Here is a 25,826-nt window from a genome sequence, read left to right on the forward strand (position 1 = left end):
AGTATAGAATGACTTAGAATGGAAGGAAGTTGGGGAACTTAATGTAAACACAAAGCAGTTTGCTAGGTCATAAAGCAGGTAATGACTGATTGAAGTAAGACAGTTCTGTGGTTTGGGCCTCATGATTGAGAGGGTAGAGGGCTAGGCCTTGTGCTGATTTTACCCGAGAGGATAGGCTATCCTGCCTGGCCAGGCAGTAGGAAGATTAGCGTTGCTCTGTGCTGGTACACTGTGCAGTTGTACCTGGTCCAACTCCGGCAGTATCCACAAGCACATTTGGAAATTCCGAACTAAGCCTCAGATCTACCAACCTGTGGCTAAGCTCTCTGGCCTTATGCGTGACATTTTGGAATGAGGGAGAGTGTGTGCAATCCATCCCAGGCAATTCTCTACCAGTCTGGAATTCTCAGCAGCTTGGTTTGGTGACTCAGGACCACGGAAGTCAGATAGGCAGCTGACCAACTACTGGGGCAGGAAGGGTGCCAAAATCAGCCAAACAATGGATGTTTGGAACCCAGTCAACACTGAAAGCTGCGATGCAGAATAATGAGGCCATAAAAAAAACAATCAAAGCACTGGGAGAAGGTATGAAAAATTTAACTTGAATGATACCAGAACTGAGAGGTTATACATATCAGGAAAGACCCTTGTCTCTAGAAAAGGGAAGACTGAGGGGACACCTGATAGAGGTATTTAAGATTATGAAAGGGTTTGATAGGGTAGATGTAGAGAAGATGTTGCCACTTGCAAGTGAGTCCAGAACTAGGGGCCATAAATACAAGATAGTCACTAATAAACCCAATGGGGAATTCAGGAGAAACTTCTTTACCCAGAGAGTGGTGAGAATGTGGAACTCGCGAGTTGAGGTGAGTAGCATAGATGCACCTAAGGGGAAGCTGGATAAGTGCATGAGGGAGAAAGGGAATAGGATGTGGTGAGGGAGTGAGATGAAGAAGGGCAGGAGGAGACTCATGTGGAGCATAAACACTGGCAATGGACCTGTTGAGCCGAATGGCCTGTTCTGTGCCATAAATACTTTGCAACTCTGTGGCAACTGATCAGAGCCACTGATTAATGCTAATTAATTAAGTCAACTTCGGTTTTTATTACATTGTAGATTCCAGAATTTTTACCCAGAATTGTGTTCCTTGATTCTATCCATTTTGTCACGGAGGTCACTAACCAGCAGCCCTGGCCACCATCAGCCAACACCTTCTGGTGTATTGTAGTTGAAAATTAGCTGGCCTGTTTCTTCCTGTACGCAATCCTCTGACATATGCTCACAACAGCTGACACGGAAGTCGGCCAGCAGATGACTGGAGATACAGCTAACATCTAACAAGTAGAACAGGGCTACCAACACTTCACAGCAAGTCCTTAGAGAAGTGACAGTGCTACAAGGATATTTATCAGAAGAATATTTCCATTACCGACTTGAAAACAATCCTCACGTTTTGGTGTTTTGTGTTTGTGAGTGTACTTACTTGAATGCTCAAACCTTGATCACCTTGGTTACCCTGTGATTGGAAAAAAGCAAAAGTATCTGTTACACACAGAGTTACACACACCAAGACTGAAATGTTGCCCAGTGTTAATCTGAGCCAAGCGTTTGAATGTTCACCACCTCTTTCCTCACTCTCTGAGTGCTAAATGCTGCTTCAGAAACGAATACAGTGCCATTTGACGGCAATACTGACCTTCACTCCAGGTGAACCGGCTGGACCTTGTGGACCTGGTGGGCCCTTAGGGAGAGGAGAAAGATGGTTAGTCCAATGCAAACAGGAAGATAAGGAGGAACACACAACTTAGATTTAGTGCACACAAACTAAAAAGGGCATTTTAACCCCTCTGTTGGACTGATTCCATTTTAAGTGTAACCTATGGATTTTCAGAAAATTTATTGCTCATTTTCGAAAAAAATTCTCGATGTGACAGTGAACTCCGTGCCCTCTTGCAGCGGCAGAAGTTGAATACGCCCACCCATATTTGGCCAGCGCATGCAAATAATGGGTTGATGTCAGGAGTACACCATCTGCTGTATTTTCCATCAATCACACCACAGCAACCACTGGATTATCGGGAGCACTGTTGCGTTCTTGAGCGACCAACGTTACTAAGGCAGCAGAAGGGCGTTTACGTTGTCTCTCCAGGATTTCCACAGATCCTCGGCCCAAGACACGGCGGGCAATCAGGAGGATCCCTGCAGAGATTCTACCCATTGGTCATTAGCGTTGGAAAGCATAACAGCTGTGTTACAACAACAAGTATTTATATAGCACCTTTAACGAGTAAAACATCCCAAGGCGCTTCACAGGAGCAATTATCAGACAAAATTTGACACCGAGCTTCATAAGGAGCGGAGGAGAGAGAGGTAGAGAGGTGGAGCGGCATAAGAAGGGAATTGCAGAGCTGAGGCCCCAGGCACCTGAAGACAAGGCCACCAATTGTTGGCCAATTATAATCTGGGATGCGCAAGAGACCAGAATTGGAGGAACACAGAGATCTTGGAGGGTTGTAGAGCTGGAGGAGGTTACAGAGCTAGAGGGGTAGTCATGGAGGGACCTGAACACAAAGATGAGAATTTTAAAATCCAAGGTGCTGGTAGACCAGGAGCCAAGGTATGTCAGCGAAGACAGGGGTGATGGGTGAACGGGATTTGGTTACCGATTTTCTGTCTGCCCAAAAAAAGATCCATAGTTTCTTCAATGTCTTTATCACAACTAATGGAGAGACTTGGAGCCCAGCACATAGTTTGAACTGCATTAGTGTCACAGATCATGGTCAAATGAGAATTATTTTCCTAGAAGGAATAAAACATACCTGCCCGAGACCGTTATTGAATTAAATTGTTCTTCAGAAAGATGCAGCGCAAAGTTTCCCAAAGACTTATAAAACAAAGAATAAATCCTTAAGAGCCTTAAGCAGAAAGAGGATCCTCACATCTGAGCAAATCAAAAAGGAAAATACTGAGACATTCCAGTCATTGAACACAGCACCTCACTGTTTGCTCAATGTGTTTGTCATTACCAAGTGACTCCAATAGTTTTTTGAAGCAAAGCAGCACTTATAGGGGCCAAGTTTCGGCCTGAGTTGCTCCTGTTTTTTTGGAGCAACTGGTTTAGAATGGAGTATCTTAGAAATTGCAATTCTCGGCATTTAGTTTGTTCCAGTTCTAGTCAGTTAGAACAGTTTCAGTTTGGAACAGATTTTTTTTTTCAAAAGGGGGCGTGTCCGGCCACTTACGCCCGTTTTGAAAGTTTAGGCAGTGAAAACATACTCCAAACTAACTTAGAATGGAGTAAGTGTAGATTTTTGTACGCTCAGAAAAACCTTGCCTACACTTAGAAAATCAGGCGTAGGTTACAAATCAGGCGTAGGGAATGGCGGGGGGGGGGGGGGGTTTAAAGGGAAGTTTACAAACATTAAACACTTCAGTTATACAAATAAAGAGCCATCATCAATAATAAATGATAAATACGTCAATAAATCAACCAATAAATCAATCAAAAAAAATCAATTAAAAAAAATATATTTTTTTAAATCAATAAAAAAAAAAATTTCCACTCACTGACTGCAGTGTGCTGGGATGGGCCCCCCCCCAGTGTGTGTGTGTGTCTCTCTCTCTGTCTGTCAGTGTCTGTGTTTCTGACAGCGAGGGGAGGGGGGGTAGAGGAGAGGGAGAGGGAGAGGAGAGGGGGGAGAGGGAGAGGAGAGGAGGAGAGGGAGGGGGGATTGGGAGGAGAGGGAGGGGGGAGAGAGGAGAGGGAGGGAGGGAGGGGAGTGGAGAGGAGAGGGAGGGAGGGAGGGGGGGGTGGAGTGGAGAGGGAGGGAGGGAGGAGGGGAGAGGAGAGGGAGGGAGGGGAGAGGAGAGGGAGGGAGGGGAGAGGAGAGGGAGGGAGGGAGGGGAAGGGGGAGAGGAGAGGGAGGGAGGGGGAGAGGAGAGGGAGGGAGGGGGAGAGGAGAGAGGGGGAGAGGAGAGGGAGGGAGGGAGGGGGAGAGGAGAGGGAGGGAGGGGGAGAGGAGAGGGAGGGGGAGAGAGGGAGGGAGGGGAAGAGAAGAGGGAGGGAGGGGGAGAGGAGAGGAATGGAGGGGGAGAGGAGAGGGAGGGAGGGAGGGGTAGGAGAGGAGAGAGGGAGGGAGGGAGAGGAGAGGGAGGAGGCTGAACGGGCCCGGCTGACGTGAAGAAGCCGGGCCCAAGACTTCGGGCGGGCCGTGCCGAAGGAGTTAAAGGTAGGTGGCCGGGGGAAGCCGACGCTGCGGTGGGGAGGGGGTTGTCGGAGCGGGAGCTGGAGGGGGGGGAGCGTCGGAGCGGGAACGGGGGGAGGCGGTGGTCATCGGAGCGGGAGCTGGGGTGGTGGGGGGTTGAGAGAGCCAGCTGGAGCCAGAGAAGGAGCTGGACGATGGAGGTGCAGCCTGATCCTCGCAGCCCCAGTGAGCCCATTCAGCCAGGGCTAGGGCGTTCTTCGGGCCCCTCCCTCCCACACAGTTTCGGGTGCGTGAAGCTACTGCACATGCGCGCCCACTGTCGTGTGCCTGTGCAGAGATCCCGCCACTGATTTCAGCGCAGGGTCCTGGTTCCGCCCCCCCCCCAACAGCTCGTGCTGCGCTGCGCCGAGCTGCAAAGGACCTGCAGGGAGCCGGAGAATCTGCAGGTATTTTTTAGGCGCACTTTTGGGCGCGAAAAACAGGCGTCCAGGTCGGGGCAGCGCCGCTCTAGGCGCGGCCCGAATCTTGGGCCTATAGACTGCAGCACTGAAGTGGATATGGTGCAGGACAGGCAACCCGAAGATTGTAAGCGGGCTGCCAGATTGTTGGGAAAACCCAATTGGTTCATAATACAAGAATGGCTCCAGGGATGAGGGACTTCAGTTACGTGGATAGACTGGAGAAGCTGGGGTTGTTCTCCTTGGAGCAGAGAAGGTCAGAGAGAGGTCTGATAGAGGTGTTCAAAATCGTGAGGGATCTGGACAGTGTAGATAGAGAGAAACTGTTCCCATTGGCGGAAGGGTCGAGAGCCAGTGGACACAGATTTAAGATGATGTGCTGAAGAACTAAAGCTGACAGGTTATTGGGTTGTATTAATAGAACCATTCAGTATAAATCAAAGGACATCATTCTGTCACTGTACAGGTCGCTGGTTAGACCGCACCGAGAGGTTCCCCCAACATGGTGGGTAAATTAGTGGCCTTGGAAAAGCTCCAGAGGAGAAATACGAGAATGATTCCGAGCTTAAAGAACGTCAGCTACTCCGATAGGCTCAAGGACCTTGGTCCATTCACTTTAGGGCAGCGTAGACTTAAGAGGTCACCCGATAGAGGTCTGTAAAATAATGAAAGGGCTGGCTTGTGTGCCTGCTGAGAGATTATTCCAGTTTGAGAGACTGGGGAGGACCAGGGTACACGATGTTAAACTGTGTAAGCGTGGGAAGAGTCTGGAAGTTGGGTAGTTCCTGCCCCAGAGAGCAGAGAGCAGGGAGGCTGTGGGATGTGTTGCGCAGTGTTGCGGTGTGTGCCGACACTCCATGTGATCTCCTGGGCTAGTTTTGATTGCGAGGGGGCTGGAGAGTATTATTTTTCATTTTTGGTCCTGCTTTTTCCCACTGTTTTTTTGCTTCTCCCAGGAGATGATCCGGTTGCGAAGGGGGAGGGAAGTAGCATTTAGTCTACGGCCATCATGCTGCGTGGGGCAGGCTTGATGGATTTGGGGGGGTGGAGGGTCTTTTCTTGCCCGCCAATTTCGTATATTAGGTGGAAGAAAACTTGCCGCTCCTGCCCCAGCCTACTGACTCCAGCGGTGGACTTCTGAGGCGGCCTGCCAAGTTTGAAGAAATAATTGTTATAGAAAATGGCCGACCACCTTCTGAGAGCAACAACAACTTATTTCATTTAGCGCCTTTAACGTAGTGAAATGTCCCAAAGCGCTTCACAGGAGTATTATGCGATAACAATTTGACACCGAGCCGCATAAGTAGAAATTAGTGCAGGGCTTGGTCAAAGAGGTATGTTTTCAGGAGCGTCTTGAAGGAGGAAAGAGAGGTAGAGAGGCGGAGAGGTTTAGGGAGGGAATTCCAGAGCTTGGGGCCCCGGCAACAGAAGGCACGGCCACCAATGGTTGAGCAATTATAATCAGGGATGCTCAAGAGGGCAGAATTAGAGGAGCGCAGACATCTTGGGGGTTGTGAGGCTGGAGGAGATTACAGAGCGAGGCCATGAAGGGATTTGAAAATAAGGATGAGAATTTTGAAATCAAGACGTTGCTTATTCGGAAGCCAATGTAGGTCTGCGAGCACAGGGTGATGGGTGTGTGTGTGTTGTGTGCTCTACTCGGAGCTCCTTCATGGCAACGAGCCAAAAGTGGGCAGCGGAAATGTTACAAGGACACCCTCAAAGCCTCCCTGATAAAGTGCGACATCCCCACTGACACCTGGGAGTCCCTGGCCCAAGACCGCCTTAAGTGGAGGAAGTGCATCCGAGAGGGCGCTGAGCACCTCGAATCTCAGCTCCGAGAGCATGCAGAAATCAAGCGCAGGCAGCGGAAAGAGCGTGCGGCAAACCAGTCCCACCCACCCCTTCCCTCAACGACTGTCTGTCCCACCTGTGACAGAGTCTGTGGCTCTCGTATTGGACTGTTCAGCCACCAAAATACTCACTTCAGGAGTGGATGCAAGTCTTCCTCGATTCCGAGGGACTGCCTATGATGATGATGATGATGATGATGATGGTGGCGGGTGAGTGGGACTTGGTGCGGGGCAGCTGAGTTTTGGATCACCTCTAGTTTACGTTGGGTAGAATGTGGGAGGCCAGCCAGAAGTGCATTGGAATAGTCAAGTCTAGTCAAGACAACATGGGATGGACAACAAATATGACCCTGAATCATCCAGAGAACAAGTGAAGAGAAAGGGTGTGGGAGAGTTGTGCCAAATGCTCGGATCCATGTTATTTTGATACCGGTGGCAACATATTTATTTTAAGATCATGGCAATCGCAAACTGGATGGTTAAGAAACTACACTTACCTGCAGGCCTTGGAGGCCAGTTTCTCCTTGGTTACCCTAATTAATAAACACAAGTTAGTCCACCTGCTCAGTACCTCAGCAAATCATTTGTTTCATCAATAAAATTAACATGCACACAAATAAGCAATCCCATCCAGTAACTCTCACTTCAATGGATAAGGCCCTACAATGGACTTATCCCTCTTCTATGTTTCATTTACCTGAACCCCCTTCCCCCCCGCAAGCTGTCTTTCTCCCACCACCCCCATTCTTAGTTTTCTCCTCTTTTCTCCTTAAGGAGTGGGATTTTGTGGGGCTATGTCTCCACGGTTATCCTTGGGCACCTTACCTAAATGTCCATTCTTTGTGGATGAGCCTAGACATCGATTTGCTGCTCAGCTGCGGTGAGCATCCCCACCGAGCATCACCCTGTCCTGACATGTGCCGCGATTGGAGAGCCTCCAGGATTTGTTCCCCCTATTACCCAGGCCAGTTTGGGGGAGGGAGGGGGCGGGGGAAATGCCACTTTGAACAACCAGAAGTGGCGTTGCAAGGCCCAGAGTCAATGTGTCCAGCAACTACGGCACCCTGGACTGGCAGCATCCAGAAATACTCCTAAGCACAGGATGGTTCCATGTTGGCGTCACTGAATTTATTCTATTCTAGACTCGAAGTTTTTGGTTATCTCGGGGCAAGACTCTTAGCAACATTGAGGGCATTGGGAAGGGCAGGGGTCAAAGGGCAGAGGTCAGTTCTGCAAATATCAATCGGCAACAGATCCGCTCCTAAAATTGGAAGTTCCTTCAAAAGCAAATCGTGGCGCAACCCAAATTGTCTTTCAGTTTCTTTCCTCAATAATTTTCTCCCCTCCTCTCATTAAAGGGATGATTCTTCGCGAGGGTGTGGCTCTACAGTAGATAATCTCCCTACTTGCTCAAGTGAGCCCAGAGTCCACTATTCAGACCCTTGATGGGGGTGAAAGAGGAGACATATCGTCGCCAAGCTGGATCCCATCCCCACTTAATATCCACACAGGAGCACTTCCAGCAGGGGACACTGGATAGCAGTGAGGGATCGAGCCATAGCCATCGGCAGTTGTAGAAGGGAAAATGTCAAAACTGAGGTTGGTAGATTGTCGTTAGACAAGGTTATTATGGGTCCAAGGCGGGTAGATGGAGTTATGACACAGATCAGCCACGATCTAAATGAATGGCGGAAAAGGCTCGAGGGGCTGAATGTCCTCCTCCTGTCCATATCTTCTTCGAGGCCCTCAACATTAGCTGAGATTATCTAACTCAGTTCAGACCAGGGATAAATGGGGCGACCTTTCTGCTGGGTGTGGCGTAGCTGTTGACTGTGTGAATCTCCCTGAAGTAAGCTTCTTTACTTGTCTTTTCCACCGGCGAGATAAATACAGGGCCCTGTATCTTTCAGTGAAAATCTATTTGCCTTCTTAAAATAAATAAACGTTACAGTGACAGTCCACGGTTCATAGCTGCAGGTGGAATTCCCTGGGCTGTGGGATGGGGTGCCTTCAGCCAACAGTGTTTTACAGTGTCTTTTCAAATCTTCTTTAACTTCTCAACTCTTCACAAATCAGCTCTTTGAAGGGACGCTGCAGTCAGGAAATGGCGTCCGGCGTGTCTGTTCTCAATTACCTCCAAACACGGAACTCAACTGGATCGGAATAAACAATGTCTCACCACGACAAAGATCGTGTTCTTCCCCTCCCTCCAAAACAAAATAAAAACCTCCCCCCCTGCCCCCTTTAGTCCGGTTCTAAATTTCTCCCACTCTTCTCTATAGGTGTTGACAATGGCTGCAGTCTGGCTATAGACAGGGCAGCATCTCTCCGGCATCTACCAGAGTGGCCATCAGCGGGTTTTGGCAAGGCTACTTGATCGAGGGTGCTGGTAGGTGGAGGAAGAGGAGGCGTCGCGGCACAGCCTGATCGTATCCTTAACCCCACCTCGCGCACTTGCATTTCCCAGCGGGTAAGTCACCAGAGTACGGTCAAAGTGAAGTACAGTAAACACAGAAACATAGAAAATAGGTGCAGGAGTAGGTCATTCGGCCCTTCGAGCCTGCACCGCCATTCAATAAGATCATGGCTGATCATGCAACCTCAGTACCCCACTCCTGCTTTCTCTCCATACCCCTTGATCCCTTTAGCCGTAAGGGCCACGTCTAACTCCCTTTTGAATATATCTAACGAACTGGCCTCAACAACTTTCTGCGGTAGTGAATTCCACAGGTTCACAATTCTCTGAGTGAAGAAGTTTCTCTTCATCTCGCTCCTAAATGGCTTACCCCTTACCCTTAAACTGTGACCCCTGGTTCTGGACTTCCCCAACATCAGGAACATTCTTTCTGCAACTAACCTGTCCAATCCCGTCAGAATTTTATATGTTTCTATGAGATCCCCTCTCATTCTTCTAAATTCCAGTGAATATAAGCCTAGTTGATCCTGTCTTTCTTTATATATCAGTCCTGTCTTCCCGGGAATCAGTCTGGTGAACCTTCGCTGCGCTCCCTCAATAGCAAGAATGTCCTTCCTCAGATTAGGAGACCAAAACTGCATACAATACTCAAGGTGTGGTTTCACCAAGGTCCTGTGCAACTGCAGTAAAACCTCTCTGCTCCTATATTCAAATCTTCTCACTATGAAGGCCAGCATGCCATTTGCTTTCTTTACTGCCTGCTGTACCTGCATGCCTACCTTCAATGACTGATGTACCATGACACCCAGGTCTCGTTGCACCTCCCCCTTTTACTGTTCTGTCACCATTCAGACAATAATCTACCTTCCTGTTTTTGCCATCAAATTGGATAACCTCACATTTATCCACATTATACTGCATCTGCCATGTATTTGCCCATTCACCTAACCTGTCAAAGTCTCCCTGCAGCCTCCTAGCATCCTCGCAGCTCGCACTGCCACCCAGCTTAGTGTCATCTGCAAACTTGGAGAAATTACATTCAATTCCTTCATCTAAATCATTAATGTATATTGTAAATAGCTGGGGTCCCAGCACTGAACCCTGCGGCACCCCACTAGTCACTGCCTGCCATTCTGAAAAGGACCCGTTTATTCCCACTCTTTGCTTCCTGTCTGCCAATCAGTTCTCTATCCACGTCAATACATTACCCCCAATACCATGTGCCTTAATTTTGCACATTAATCTCTTGTGTGGGACCTTGTCAAAAGCCTTTTAAAAGTCCAAATACACCACATCCACTGGTTCTCCCTTATCCACTCTATGAGTTACATCCTCAAAAAACCCTAGAAGATTTGTCAAACATGATTTCCCTTTCATAAATCCATGCTGACTTAGAGCGATCCTGTCACTGCTTTCCAAATGCACTGCTATTACATCTTTAATAATTGATTCCAGTATTTTCCCCACCACCGATGTCAGGCTAACCGGTCTATAATTCACTGTTTTCTCTCTCCCTCCTTTTTTAAAAAGTGGGGTTACATTAGCTACCTTCCAATCCATAGGAACTGAACCAGAGTCCATGGAATGTTGGAAAATAACCACCAATGCATCTACTATTTCTAGGGCCACTTCCTTAAGTACTCCGGGATGCAGCTTATCAGGCCCTGGGGATTTATCATCCTTCAGTCCCTTCAATTTCCCTAACACTATTTCCTGACTAATAAGGATTTCCCTCAGTTCCCCCTTCTCGCTAGACCCCCGGTCCCCTCGTAATTTCGGGAGGTTATTCGTGTCTTCTTTAGTGAAGACAGAACGAAAGTATTTGCTCAATTGGTCTGCCATTTCCTTGTTCCCCATTATGAATTCACCTGATTCTGACTGCAAGGGACCTACATTAGTCTTCACTAATCTTTTTCTCTTCACATATCTATAGACGCTTTTGCAGTCAGTTTTTATGTTCCCTGCAAGCTTACTCTCGTACTCTATTTTCCCCCTCCTAATTAAACCCTTAGTCCTCCTCTGCTGAATTCTAAATTTCTCCCAGTCCTCAGGTTTGCTGCTTTTTCTGGCCAATTTATATGCCCCTTCCTTGGACTTAACACTTTCCCTAATTTACCTTGTGAGCCACGGTTGAGCTACCTTCCCTTTTTTATTCTTACGCCACACAGGGATGTACAATTGTTGTAGTTCATCCATGTGATATTTAAATGTCTGCCATTGCCTATTCATCGGCAATCCTTTAAGTATCATTCTCCAGTCTATCCTAGCCAATTCACGTCCCATACCATCGAAGTTTCCTTTCTTTAAGTTCAGGATCCAAGTCTCTGAATTAACTGTATCACTCTCCATCTTAATGAAGAATTCTACCATATTATGGTCACTCTTCCCCAAGGGACCAGATTGCTAATTAATCCACTCTCGTTACACAAGACCCAGTCTAGGATGGCCTGATCTCTAGTTAGTTCCTCGACATATTGGTCTAGAAAACCGTCCCTTATACACTCCAGGAAATCCTCCTTCACAGTATTGCTACCAGTTTGGTTAGCCCAATCAATATGTAGATTAAAGTCACCCATAATAATTGCTGTACCCTTATTACATGCATCCTTAATTTCCTGTTCAATGCCATCCCCAACCTCCCTACTAATGTTTGGTAGTCTGTATACAACTCCCACTAAAGTTGTCTGCCCTTTGGTGTTTCGCAGCCCTACCCACAGAAATTCCACATCATCCACGCTAATGTCCTTCCTTACTATTGTGTTAATTTCCTCTTTAACCAGTAACGCTACCCCAACTCCTTTTCATTCTTGTCTGTCCTTCCTGAATGTTGAATACCCCTGGATGTTGAGTTCCCAGCCTTGGTTACCTTGGAGCCATGTCTCCGTAATCCCAATTATATCTGTGTACAGTTTTGTTCTCCTTACCTAAGGAAGGATATACATGCCATAGAGGGAATGCAACGAAGGTTTACCAGACTGATTCCTGGGATGAAGAGAGATTGAGTACACTAGGCCTATATTCTCTAGAGTTTAGAAGAATGAGAGGTGATCTCATCCAAACATACAAAATTCTTACAGGGTTTGACAGGGTAGATGCAGGGAGGATGTTTCCCCTGGTGGGGAGTCTAGAACCAGGGGTCACAGTCTCAGAATAAGAGGTTGGCCATTTAGGACTGAGGTGAGGAGAAACTTCTTCACTCAGAGGCTTGTGAATCTTTGGAATTCTCTACCCCAGAGGGCTGTGGAGGTTTAATCTTTGTGTATATTCAAGACAGAGATCGATAAATTTTTGGATAGTAAGAGAATCAAGGGATATGGGGATAGTGCAGGAAAGTGGAGTTGTGGTCAAAGATCAGCCATGATCTTACTGAATGGCGGAGCAGGCTCGAGGGGCCGAATGGCCTATTCCTGCTCCTATTTCTTATGTTCTTAAACTCTGCCCCAACTTTTAATTTTCCCTTTTCCCCAGGCCTGGTTCGTCGAGGCCCAATCTCAATACCTTTTGCGCCTCGGTCCTGACTGCTTCCAGCGTACCCAGCGCCAGAGTTCAAACCCGGGATTTTTTTCCTGCACTGCATTGGTTGAATTCCACAACCAGGCAGCACATTCACCTCCACACCACCACCCCCCCCCCCCCCCCACCCCCCCGGCCATGGGGAGGCACTCCGATCGCCCTTTCCATTCCTGCATTGCCCCTTCGAAAGAAAGTCTAGAAAATGGGTTCACCCCGAAAGCCGACGGTCATTCTCGTTACGGAGAAGCCAGTTGTAATAAGGAGGCGTTATTATCGCATGCAAAAATAGTGGGGTGGTGTAAAGCAATGCTGGCAACCTACCGGCCGGCCGAGTACTCCAGGGAAACCTGGTAATCCCTGCAAACAGTTTGAATCATGCCAAAAAGTTAAGAAGGGGGAAAAAAAAAAGAAGAAATTGTCTGAGCAAAGCAGGTTGACGATTTGCAATCTACACTGGAGACTTATAAAGGCTGTAAAATGAAAGACTGATAAAACAGGGTGACAGAAACCAGACTTTGGTAGCCATTTTACAAGACGGAGACAGAGACAGACGCAGACAGACAGGACTGGAACCACATCGCAATGTCACACTTTAATGCCTGTTATATACCAGTTCCTGGCGGCTACCTTTCGGCTTACTTTTTACCGCTTTACTGTCCCAATGTCCGTTTGATCTTCTCCCCGGTGTGTCAGTCGGGTGGGTTGTATTATGCCTTCTCTCCTGGCGTCTGGGAGATATGGGTGGCATTGTTGAGGGACCAACCAGAGGTGGCAAGAAATGACAGCTGGATTTTGCAGATCTGATTCATACATTTTTTTATATAATGCTCTCCCTCTTTTGTTCCCTCACACTCTCTACACTCAAACATATTTTTCGCTCCCAGAAGCGACACATCTAGGGGAGACCTTATTGAGGTGTATAAAATTATGAGGGCCTAGATAGAGTGGATAGGACGGAACTATTTCCCTTAGCAGAGGGGTCAACATCCAAGGGGCATAGATTTAAATTAATTGGTGGAAGGATTAGAGGGTGGTTTGAGGAGAACTTTTTTCACCCAGAGGGTGATGGGGATCTGGAACTCACTGCCTGAAAGGGTGGTAGAGGCAGAAACCCTCACCACATTTAAAAAGTACTTGGATGTGCACTTGTAGTGCCATAACCTACAGGGCTACGCACCTAGAGCTGGAAAGTGGGATTAGGCTGGATAGCTCTTTGTCGGCCAGTGCGACACGATGGGCCGAAATGGCCCCCTTCTGTGCTGCAAATTTCTACGATTCTAGGATGTAGGAAGGAAACTCTACCTTCAACATTAATATTTTGGTTGAAATGTCGTCTGGACTGTGGGATGAAGATCACCTTTCTCTACTAGCTGTAGAAGTCCTATTTAGAATCATACAGCACAGAAGCGTTCCACCATCCTTTCATATAGTGCGTTCCAGATTGTAACAGCCCTCCGTGTGAAATAATTTCTCCTCATTATCCCCTTTGTTCTTTTGCCAATTATTTGAAATCTATGACCTCTGGTTACCGACCCACTTGCCGGAGGAAACAGTTTCTCCCTACTAGCTCAATCAAATCCCCTCATAATTCTGAATACCTCTATTAGGTTGCTCCTTAACCTTCTCTACTCTAAGAAGAACAAACAATCTCAGAATATGGGGTCGGCCATTTAGGACTGAGATGAGGAGAAATTTCTTCACTCAGAGAATTCCTTATCCCAGATGGCTGTGGATGCTGAATCGTTCAGTATATTCAAGACTGAAATCGGTAGATTTTTGGAGAGTAAGAGAATCAAGGGATATGGGGGTAGTGCAGGACGATGGAGTTGAGGTAGAAGATCAGCCATGATCTCATTGAATGGCAGAGCAGGCTCGAGGGGCCGAATGACCTACTCCTGCTCCTATTTCTTATGTTCTTATGCCTGGTTTGCACTGCCTCCAATTTTCCAGTTATTAACATGAATCTTGAGCAAATCGGGAGCACCGTGAATCAGGCATGCTGGTCCCTAATCTGCTCTCCCATCGAATGAGACTCCACACCTTACAAACTGGCCCCATCTATCTCAACGCCAGGAACTGGACATATGAACGGGCCCATGAGTAGACTGTGACATTGGCGCAACGACTATAGCAGAAGCAGCTTTGCAATACAGTGGTTGCGGTCTTACAGAGAGTCATTGCTGTTCGTGCACTACAGACCAGACACAATGGTCTGACAATGGCATAGAGAGTCATTGTCCTGGGAATGTCCTGTAGCCCATTCCAGCACCAAGCCTACTTATTTGATGCTGCAAGGCTGATTTGCTTTACTTACGGGAAGGCCAGATTGCCCTCTGTAACCCGGACGACCCTGAATTCAAGAAAATAAACGACACATGACAACATAACAAATAACATCAGCACCTAGTCACCAGAGACATTCCTCGCGGAGACACTCCCAATGGATGTGGCTTAATAACAACAACTTGTATTTATATAGTGCCTTTAACATAGTAAAAGCTCCCCAGGCGCTTCGCAGGAGTGTTATAAGACAAAAGGATTTGGCACCAAGCCACATAAGGAGAAATTAGGGCAGGTGACCAAAAGCTTGGTCAAAGAGATAGGTTTTCAGGAGCGTCTTGAAGGAGGAAAGAGAGGTAGAGAGGGGGAGAGGTTCAGGGAGGAAATTCCAGAGCTTAGGGCCCAGGCAGCTGAAGGCACGGCCGCCAATGGTTAAGCGATTATAATCAGAGATGTATAAGAGGGCAGAATTAGAGGAGCACAGACACCCCGGGAGGTTTGCAGGGCTGGAGGAGATTACAGAGATAGGGAGGGGCGAGGCCATGGAGGGATTTGAAAACAAGGATGAGAATTTTGAAATCGAGGTGTTGCTTAACCGGGAGCCAATGTAGGTCAGCGAGCACAGGGGTGATGGGTGAACGGGACTTGGTGCGAGTTAGGACACGGACAGCCGAGTTTTGGATGAGCTCAAGTTAACAGCATAAAACACGTTGCAAATGATCTAGTCGCAAGTTAGATTTTAGCTTCATCACATCTCATTGTTCAGCAGGTACTTGCTGATATTAAGGCTTCAAGTGCCAGCGAGGTGCATCGCGCACCTTATAGCCTTACATAATTGGTGTAGGCATTTGTTGCTGTATCAATCAGTCAGGCACAGAATAAAAGACGACAATGGTAATGAATGTTTACGAGGTTTTAATATGATTGTTAGTGTTGTGACATGAATCAGCATTAGTTTAGGGATACGTGAGACTGCAGCGATACTGGCAGAGTTACTGATCTGGTCTGTTGACGATGCTGTATGAATTTAAGAGACACTGAAGGGCTCCAGAGAGTAAACAGAAAATGAACGACCAGGTTTAAAGGGAGAACCATACCAAGATAGCAAGCAAGGGAGAGAGCGATAGAAAAAAAGGGAGAGAGACATTTAGGGTAGCCAAGATAGAGAGCAATAAAGGTAGAGAATAGGAGAGATGGAGAGCAAACAAAAAGTTAGAGAGCAACAGAAAGTGAGTGTGTGAGTGATGGAGAGAGAGAGAGAGTGAAAGTGCAACAGAGATCCTGAGATAGAAAGAAAGATCAGAATAAAAGAGGGATAGACGTAGTGATAGAGAAAGTTTGATTATTAGAGCGCGAGCAATAGGGAGATGGGAGCAAGAGACAGAAAAAGGGAGAGCAACCGAGATGGGAGCAAGAGAAAGAGATAGAGAGCAAGGGAGAGAAAGAGATAGGGAGCAAGGGGGAGAAAGAGAGTAAGGGAGAGAAAGTGATAGAGAGCAAGAGAAAGAAAGAGATAGATAAATAATAGGCAGAGATAGAGAGCAACAGAGAAAGGAGATAGAAAGAGAAAGTTTGAAGTGAAGATAGAGAGAAAATGGTCGTAAACAAGATTATAAAGCCTGTGGCTAAACAATTACCAGACCAAGGCTAAATGTCTTGATGCCTGCCACTGCTGTTACGTGTAAAGCAGGTCCAGTACAAACCTTTCACTGTTAAATGCGTGCACGAGAATCGTGCTAAACAAAGCTTATTCAACAATCAATAAAGCTTATATTATCTTCCATCACCTCGAACACCCCACCCCCCACCCCGCAAAAAAAATCACTGTCACGGTAACATTGCTGAGTGACAGACCTGAATGGTGTCATGGAGTTAACAGAAAGGACAAGGTTTTAGGAGTGAGACACGTAACAAAGGACACATCGTTATCAAACAATTAATAACAACATAGAACACAAAACCCCAACAGACACATTTTTCATGAATGAAGCAAAATGAATTTAAAGGGGCATTGTTGTCACTGCAAAGCCACTTACTGCAAAGACAACTTTATGTCATTAGAAAGGGCCAGTGTGTGATAAGGGGCCCTGCTCCGCTGATTTGTAGGATGGTTTCAAATGAAAAATAACATAATTTGTAGCATTAAAACCAAAAATGCTGGAAATACTCAGCGGGTTAGGCAGCCTCTGTGTGAGAGAAACAAAGTTAACGTTTCAGGTCTCCTACACCGTTCCAACGAAGCTCAACGTAAGCTCGAGGAACAGCACCTCATCTTTCGATTAAGCATTTTACAGCCTTCTGGACTCAACATTGAGTTCAACAATTTCAGAATATAACCTCTGCAGCTGTTGATGATTCTGCCATTCCCATTTATATCCTATCTAGACTCATCTTTTGTTTCTTTTCTTGTCCCATTACCAACTCCATTTTGCCTTGTACCATCTTCCCTTTTGTCATTTAATCTCTCCTGCCTTCCACCCTATCACAGACCTTCCCTTTTGTTCTTTCTTCCCCTCCCCACTTTCCCTGCCCCTACACTGGCTTAAAACCCGTTACATCTCTAATGTTTCCTACAGTACAACAGTGACTACCCTCCAAAAGTACTTCATTGGCCATAAAGCACTTTGAGACATCCGGTGGTCGCGAAAGGCGCTATATAAATCCAAATATTTCTTTCTTTCTTTCTAACATTTTCCAGTTCTGACGAAGGGTCACAAAGCTGAAACGTTAACTCTGGCTCTCTCTTCACAGATGCTGCCTGACTTGCTGAGTATATACAGCATTTGCTGCTTATATTTCAGATTTCCAGCATCAGTTGTAGCATCCTTTACATACGGACATGTAAAAAAAGAGTGCCAAGCCGATCGACAGTCACCCTGCGGGTTAGACACTGAATGCTTGTGAGCAATGCTCGCTCCTAAGGGAGGGTAACATCCTGAGATCAATGGCAGAAACCCTCCTAAGGTAATCAGAACAGGTTCCTCTTTTGCACCTGCTGTAAGGGAAAATGAAGCTTTTAGCCAATCGCCAGCAACCCCTCATCTGGACCACAATGCCCCTTTAACCGGCCATACTGGTTGACATTTACTGTCAGCTTGTTTGTATTTCAATCCCTCTGTGGTTGTATCTGTAACGTGATGTTCCTTTAACAAAATAATGAATTCCTGATGCAGTGGGCACGATAAGTAAGACTGCCAGTCTCTTTTGGCAAACAATGTTTTGAACAGAATCACAGTCCAATGATGGATTAAATAACATCCAGTATAAATTTCCATGACCACTTTGTTTTTTTGTGGTTATTTTCTCGTCCGAAGGCACTAAGTAATATGGGATATGGTTCCGCAGTCACTGACAGCCCCTCCAGTGCCTTGCACAAGTGGCCATTCTTTATGTATCAGCCTGAATTTTAGTGGGCTATTCAACTGTGAGGGCATCACAACTGAGCTCTATCTTGTCTTCCACTGACCGTATCACGAGCACGCACAGACATGGACGCGTACCCACATGCGGGCACTCCCCAGTAGCGTTACTGAATAGTGACCAGGGACAGCAGTCCCGGCTGATTATTGTTCCCCTTTAGCCCAGTGATGCAGAGGCCGAGTAAAGCTCTCTGACTGCTGCCCTTCTTGTTCCCTGCAGCAGAAGGTTCAGGACCCACTCCAGAGGCCTGAGCACATAATCCAGGCTGACGGTCGCAGTGCAGTGCTGAGGGAGTGCTGCACTGTCGGAGGTGCCTTCTTGCAGGTGAGACAAGGCCCCATCTGTCCTCTCAGGTGGATGTAAAAGATCCCATGGCCACTATTTCGAAGAAGAGCAGGGGAGTTCTCCCATGTCCAACATTTATCTCTATCTATCTTTGCTCATTAAAAATTTCCAGACCATGTAATCGTACCCGACTCCTGAGACTAAGCAAATGTTGATTGGCCTCCTGATGCTCTCGGTTGTCAGCTGAGTGTAAATCCCCAATATATCTCCTTTGGGAGACGCCATGTTACTGAGGTCAACCCCAACATTTTTTGTTTTTAAAGATTGTCCTGTTATGATTTTTTTGGCAATTTCCCGAATACGAGATTTGAGTCAAATCAGGTGCATGTTTGAAATTCACTTTCCAAATCTGACACTTCCAAGGAAAACAAGTGTGGCATTTTCCCCCAGGCAACCCAGCAACCTCTGCCACCTAGAAGGACAAGGGCAGCAGGCACATGGGAACACCACCACCTCCAAGTTGCACACCATCTCGACTTGGAAATATATCGGCTGTTCCTTCAACGTTGCTGAGACAAAATCCTGGAACTCGCTCCCTAACAGCACTGTGGGAGCACCTTCACCACACAGACTGCAGTGGTTCAAGAAGGTGGCTCATCACCACCTTCTCAAGGGCAATTAGGGATGGGCAATAAATGCCGGCCTTGCCAGCGATGCCCACATTCCATGAATGAATTCACCGCCTAAACATCTCCTAGAAAGACAGAGATGTAGAAGATTCCTGATGAATGAATCATAGAATCCTACAGCACAGAAAGAGGCCATTCGGCCCAATGGGCCTGTGCTGGCTCTTTGAACGAGCTCTCCAATTAGTCCCAACCCCCCCCGCTCTTTCCCCCAAAATGCTGCAAATTTCTCCTTTTCGATGAAAAATATAAATTTTTTTAAATTCTGAGATGTGCTAGATGTGCTTGACTAACCATACCGGCCGAGATTCAGCACTCCTCACTCTCTGTGGGAACGTGGGTTGGAGTATCGGGACAGGTCTGTACTCCTGACTCCCTCCTGTGCTCTCTTCAAGCACAGGAGCAGGGGATTTGTGGGATAGCCCTGTTAGGCATATGGATATATTTATGGGACTTGACGAACCACCCACCCGTTTAAAGATCAGAGATCAAGGAGGATGCATGTAAATGTGAAAGTCCCAAACTGACAGTAAATCCCTCTCAGCAGGCCTGCTACAGTCCGCGAGCCACACCACTCCGTGAGAAATGGTCCTCGAGTCCGAGTCAGACCGTGTGAAAATATCACCATTAGAACCAAGGTATCATTTCCTGGTACCACATACCTTCACAGTGAACAAAAAACACAGCATTAACCTTCAGATACAAGCGGAGCATCAAACGGATTGACTGACAGATATTCATTTATTTAAATTAATATTTACAGATGTCCCCCCCCCACTGTCAGCACTTTCCCCGTGCCACGGTGAGACGGTGGGTGGCTGCCCAGCTCCCGGTCATTTGGCTGGTGCTGCTGTGAAACCGGTTGCCGAGAGATTGGCAGGGTGTTGATTGGGCTCCCTCGGATTCTCCTCGCCCTCCGACTCTCCCCTCGCCCTCCGACGCTCCCCTCCTCCGACTCTCCCCACCCCTCGCCCTCTCCTCCCTCCAACTCTCTCCCTCCCTCCACCTTTTCCCTCCCCTCCCTCCGACTCTTCCCTCCCCCTCTCTCCTCCTCTCCCCTCCCTCCTCCTCTCCCCTCCCTTCCCCTCTCCCCTCCCCCCAACTCTCCCCTCCCCCTCCCTTCCTCTCCCTCCATCTCTCCCCTCCCCCTCCCTCCTCCTCTCCCCTTTCCCTCCCTCCGACTCTCCCCTCTTCTCACTCTGACTCTCTCCTCTCTCTGACTTTGCCCTACCCTCCCCCGTCTCTCCCCTCCCTCCGACTTGCCCCTGCCCTCTCCCTGACTCTGCCCTCTCCCTCCGACTCTCCCCTCCCCTCTTCTCCCTCCAACTCTCCCCTCTCCCTCCGACTCTCCCCTCCCCTCTCCTCCCTCCGACTCTCCCCTCCCCTCTCCTCCCTCCGACTCTCCCCTCCCCCTCTCCCTGACTCTCTCCTCCCCTGCCCTCCCTCTGACTCTCTCCTCTCTCTGACTTTGCCCTACCCTCCCCCGTCTCTCCCCTCCCTCCGACTTGCCCCTGCCCTCTCCCTGACTCTGCCCTCTCCCTCCGACTCTCCCCTCCCCTTTCCTCCCTCCGACTCTCCCCTGCCCTCCCTCCGACTCCCCTGCCCTCCCTCCCCCTGACTCTCCCCTCCCCTCTCCTCCTTCTGACTCTCCCCTCCCCTCTCCTCCTTCTGACTCTCTCCTGCCCTCCCCCTGACTCTCCCCTCCCCTTTCCTCCCTCCGACTCTCCCCTGCCCTCCCTCCGACTCCCCTGCCCTCCCTCCCCCTGACTCTCCCCTCCCCTCTCCTCCTTCTGACTCTCCCCTGCCCTCCCCCCGACTCGCCCCTCTCCCCCCCCGACTCTCCCCTTCCCTCTTCTCCTCCTGATTCTCCCCTCCCCCTCTCCCCTGACACTCCCCTCTCCTCTCCTCCCTCCGACTCACCCCTGCCCTCCCTCCGACTCTCCTCTCCCCGACTCTCCCCTCCCCTCTCCTCCCTCCGTCTCTCCCCTGCCCTCCCCCTGACTCTCCCCTTCCCTGCCCTCCCTCTGACTCTCCCCTGCCCTCCCTCTGACTCTCCCCCCTCTGACTCTCCTCTGCCCTCCCTTTGACTCTCCCCTGCCCTCCCCCCGACTCTCCCCTGCCCTCCCCCTGACTCTCCCCTGCCCTCCCTCTGACTCTCCCCTGCCCTCTCCTCCCTCCGACTCTCCCTGCCCTCCCCCTGACTCTCCCCTTTCCTGCCCTCCCTCTGACTCTCCCCTCTCCTCCCTCTGACTCTCCCCTGCCCTCCCTTTGACTTTCCCCTGCCCTCCCCCTGACTCTCCCCTCCCCTACCCTCCCCCTGACTCTCCCCTTCTCTCTCCTCCCTCCGACTCTCCCTGCCCTCCCCTCTCCTCCCTCTGACTCTCCCCTGCCCTCCCTTCCTCCGACTCTCCCCTCCCCTCTCCTCTCCCCGGCCCTCCCCCTGACTCTCCCCTTCCCTCTCCTCCCTCCGACTCTCCCTGCCCTCCCCTCTCCTCCCTCTGACTCTCCCCTGCCCTCCCTCCCTCCGACTCTCCCCTCCCCTCTCCTCTCTCCGACTCTCCCCGGCCCTCCCCCTGACTCTCCCCTCACCTGACCCAGAGAATTAACACCTTCAGCACCCACACTTGCCCGGAGTTAAAATCGCGGCCCAAGTATAAAACCTACGTGTCCCTCTGTGTGCAGGAGCTGGTGCAGCAGTATACCGCACCAGTACTCACCCACACTTAGACACACAGCATTGCACTGTAGCAATACTATTAATGAAGGAGCTGGTGTCTTTATCGGCCATTTTAGCAAAAGTGTTCCCTACAGGTTGACTTGAACTTTCTCACCCTGACTAGCATAGCGATGAGAAGAGCTTTACGCAAACAGGAGTTGTGAATAATACCACACGATTCCAACGTTTTCTATAACACACTATGAGAGTTACTTACGGGTTTTCCCTCTGGTCCATCTGAGCCTGGTTCCCCTGGGCTCCCCTGAAAGGCAAGATTGAGCGGGTGAGAACAGGTGGACAGGCTATGTTGCTACTGCAAAGTCTGCCGTTCAGCCCTCAGAGCCAGTCCCGTCACCAGCCAGTACACCAGCCATTGGCATACCGTTTGAGAAAGCACCACACAGCCCCTCGAGCCTGCTCCGCCATTCAATAAGATCATAGCCGATCTTCGACTTCAACTCCATTTCCCACCCGAGCCCGATATCCCTCGAGTCCAGTAACGTAACCACTATGCTACCGTTCCTGTAAATGAGCACCTCTGTCTGAAAAAATGGGGGCAGAGGTTAGAATCTGAAATTGTTGAACTCGATGTTGTGTGAGGAAGGTTGTAAAGTGTCTGGTCCATTAACATGAACATAGTAAACGGAGATGAGAAGGAATTTCTTCTCTCAGAGGGTCGTGAATCTTTGGCATTCTCTGCCCCAGAGAGCTGTGGAGGCTGGGTCACTGAATATATTTAAGGTGGGGATAGACAGAGTTCTGAGCGATAAGGGAGTCGAGGGTTATGGGGAGCGGGCAGGGAAGTGGAGCTGAGTCCAAGATCAGAACAGCCATGATCTTATTGAATGGCGGAGCAGGCTCGAGGGGTCAAATAGCCTACTTCTGCTCCTATTTCTTATGTTCTTATAACGACTACGCCAGCGTTCCTGTAATGTGCTGTGATAATATTCAGCCAGACCTGCAAACAATCAGTTACAGGGCAGCAAGTGGTTCCTGGCCATTGAATGATTATCGAGTTAACCCAGCCCAAATCTGAACAGCAACATCGCAAGGCAAATGAAACATATATTTGGTAAAAGTCATCGAACCTGTTGATTCTCAATTACTCCCGTTGTTCATGTTTTTCTTTTGTTGCAATGCCTCATCCCTGTGCGTTTTAGTGTTTTGATTTCTTAAACCAGCTCTGTTAACTTTGAATGGATTTCTAATCAATGGGACGGGTCCTGATGGTCTGCCTTTGCCAGTTCTGGAACACAGCTGCCCTTCAGTCAAATGCCTGAGAGTCATCACTCGGAGAAGGTGCTGCTCACTGAGACTGGCCAGGCCTTCACACAGCGGTTGAGGCTGGAATTAGGCCAGAGAGCAGACCAGGACTGGTAAGGAGGAATGCGGGTTAGAGTCAAGCTTGCACTGCCCCCTGGAGTCAGCACCATAGGACTTACAGGTACGTTCCACCCATCTCTCATGTTGCAACTTGGAGCAACTTCCTTGCCCTTTCTCCCTTATTCCATAGAATTATGTAAAACAGAACAGAACAGAAATAGGCCATTCGGCCCAACTAGTCCGTGCTGGTGCTTGTACTCCACGTGCAGAACCATTCCATGTAGCTCACCTCAGCCTTTCAACCTATCTTTCTCTTCCCACTTCTCTCATTTACTCGTCTAGTTTCCTTTTGAAAGCATCGATCAGCTCCATTGGGCGGGCCACATCGTCCACATGCCCGACACGAGACTCCCTCAGCAAGCGCTCTACTCGGAGCTTCGACACGGCAAGCGAGCCCCAGGTGGGCAGAGGAAACATTTCAAGGACACCCTCAAAGCCTCCTTGATAAAGTGCAACATCCCCACCAACACCTGGGAGTCCCTGGCCAAAGACCGCCCTAAGTGGAGGAAGAGCATCCGGGAGGGCGCTGAGCTCCTCGAGTCTCGTCGCCAAGAGCATGCAGAAATCAAGCGCAGGCAGCGGAAGGAGGGTGCGGCAAACCAGGCTCCCCACCCACCCCTTCCTTCAACTACTGTCTGCCCCACCTGTGACAGACTGTAATTCCCGTATTGGACTGTTCAGCCACCTGAGAACTCACTTTCAGAATGGAAGCAAGTCTTCCTCGACTCCGAGGGACTGCCTATGATGATGATGATGATGGATGATAGTTTCCTTTTGAAAGCATCTAAGCTATTCACCTCGACCACTTCCTGTGGTAGCAAGTTCCACATGCTTACTGCTTTCTGAGTAAAGAAATGTCTCCTTATTTCCAATAATTGGATTTATTAGTAACTAATTATGGGCCTAGTTTTAGATTCGCCCTTTCATAAAACCATAGAAGTTTACAGCACAGAAGGAGGCCATTTCGGCCCATCGTGTCCCGCCAGCCGACAAAGAGCTATCCAGTCTAATCCCACTTTCCAGCTCTTGGTCCATAGCCCTGTAGATTAGGGCACTTCAGGTGCACATCCAAGTACTTTTTAAATGTGGTGAGGGTTTCTGCCTCTACCATCCTTTCAGGCAGCGAGTTCCAAACCCCCACCACCCTCTGGGTGAAAAAATGTCCCCTCAACTCCCCTCTAAACCTTCTACCAATCACTTTAAATCTGTGCCCCCTGGTTGTTAATTAGTCCCACTCCCCCTGCTCTTTCCCCATAACCCTGTAATTTATTTCCCTTGAAGTATTTATCCAACTCCCTTTTGAAAGTTACTACTGAATCTTCTTCCACCGCCCTTTCAGGCAGCGGGTTCCAGATCACAACAACTCGCTGCGAAAAAAATATGTTCCTCATGTCGCCTCTGGTTCTTTTAAGGACATAAGAAATAGGTGCAGGAGAAGGCCATATGGCCCCTCGAGCCTGCTTCACCATTCAATAAGATCATGGTTGATCATCGACCTCTACTCCACCTTCCTGCCCGATCCCCATATCCTTTGACCCCCCTAGAATCCAAAAATCTATCGATCTCAGCCTTGAGTATATTCGGTGACTCAGCATCCACAGCCCTCTGGGGCAGAGAATTCCAAAGATTCACAACCTTTTGAGTGAAGAAATTCCTCCTCATCTCAGACTCAATTGGCCGACCCCTTATCCTGAGACTGTGGCCCCTAGTTATACACTCTCCAGCCAGGGGAAACAGCCTCTCGGCATCTACCCTGTCAATCCCCTTCAGAATCTTGTATGTTTTAATGAGATCATCTCTCATTCTTCTAAACTCCAGAGAGTATGGGCCCAATCTACTCAATCTCACCTCATAAGACAGTCCTCTCATCCCAGGAATCACCAGCAATCACCTTAAATCTGTGCCCTCTGGTTAACAACCCTCCTGCCACTGAAGAATGATACCCGGACTTCAAGGGTTAAGTTACGAGGGGAGATTACTCAAATTAGGGTTGTTTTCCCTAGAATTTAGAAGTTTAAGGGGTGATCTGATCAAGGTTTTCAGGATATTAAGGGGAACAGACAGGGTAGATCGAGAGAAACTATTCCTGCTGGTTGGTGATTATAGGACATGGGGGGTATAGTCTAAAAATTAGAGCCAGACCTTTCAGGAATGAAATTCGGAAACACTTCTACACTCAAAGGGTAGGAGAAGTTTGGACCGCGCTTCGGCCAACACCAACTGATACTAGATCAATTGTTAACATTAGATTGGAGATTGGTAGCTTTCTGTTAACCAAAGGTATTAAGAGATATGGGCCAAAGGCGGGTATATGGAGTTAGATCACAGATCTGCTGTGATCTCAATGAATGGCGGAGCAGGCACGAGAGGCTGAATGGCTTCCTCCTGTTCTGGTGAAAGAGGCTCGAGGGGCTGAATGGCCTCCTCCTGTTCCGATGAAAGAGGCTCGAGGGGCTGAATGGCCTCCTCCTGTTCCTATAAAAGAGGTTTGAGGGGCTGAATAGCCCCCTCCTATTCCTATAAAAGAGGCTCAAGGGGCTGAATGGCCTCCTCCTGTTCCTATGAAAGAGGCTCGAGGGGCTGAATAGCCTCCTCCTGTTCCTATGAAAG

The 25,826-nt window shown here is 48.6% G+C and overlaps 1 protein-coding gene across 1 annotated transcript in view; it reads right to left on the bottom strand.

Moving 5' to 3' along the window:
- The window catches only part of LOC139276788 (collagen alpha-1(VII) chain-like), a gene marked incomplete at its 5' end in the record, with an annotated part of 111,478 nt that overhangs the window by 73,244 nt on the left and 12,408 nt on the right, over positions 1-25,826 (bottom strand). Inside the window, one exon of the mRNA XM_070894793.1 lies at positions 2,821-2,885. Coding sequence (XP_070750894.1) covers positions 2,821-2,885 — 65 coding nt within the window. The remainder of the gene's footprint in view (positions 1-2,820; positions 2,886-25,826) is intronic.

This window comes from Pristiophorus japonicus, chromosome 12 (assembly GCF_044704955.1).
Source record: "Pristiophorus japonicus isolate sPriJap1 chromosome 12, sPriJap1.hap1, whole genome shotgun sequence".
Taxonomy (NCBI): domain Eukaryota; kingdom Metazoa; phylum Chordata; class Chondrichthyes; family Pristiophoridae; genus Pristiophorus; species Pristiophorus japonicus.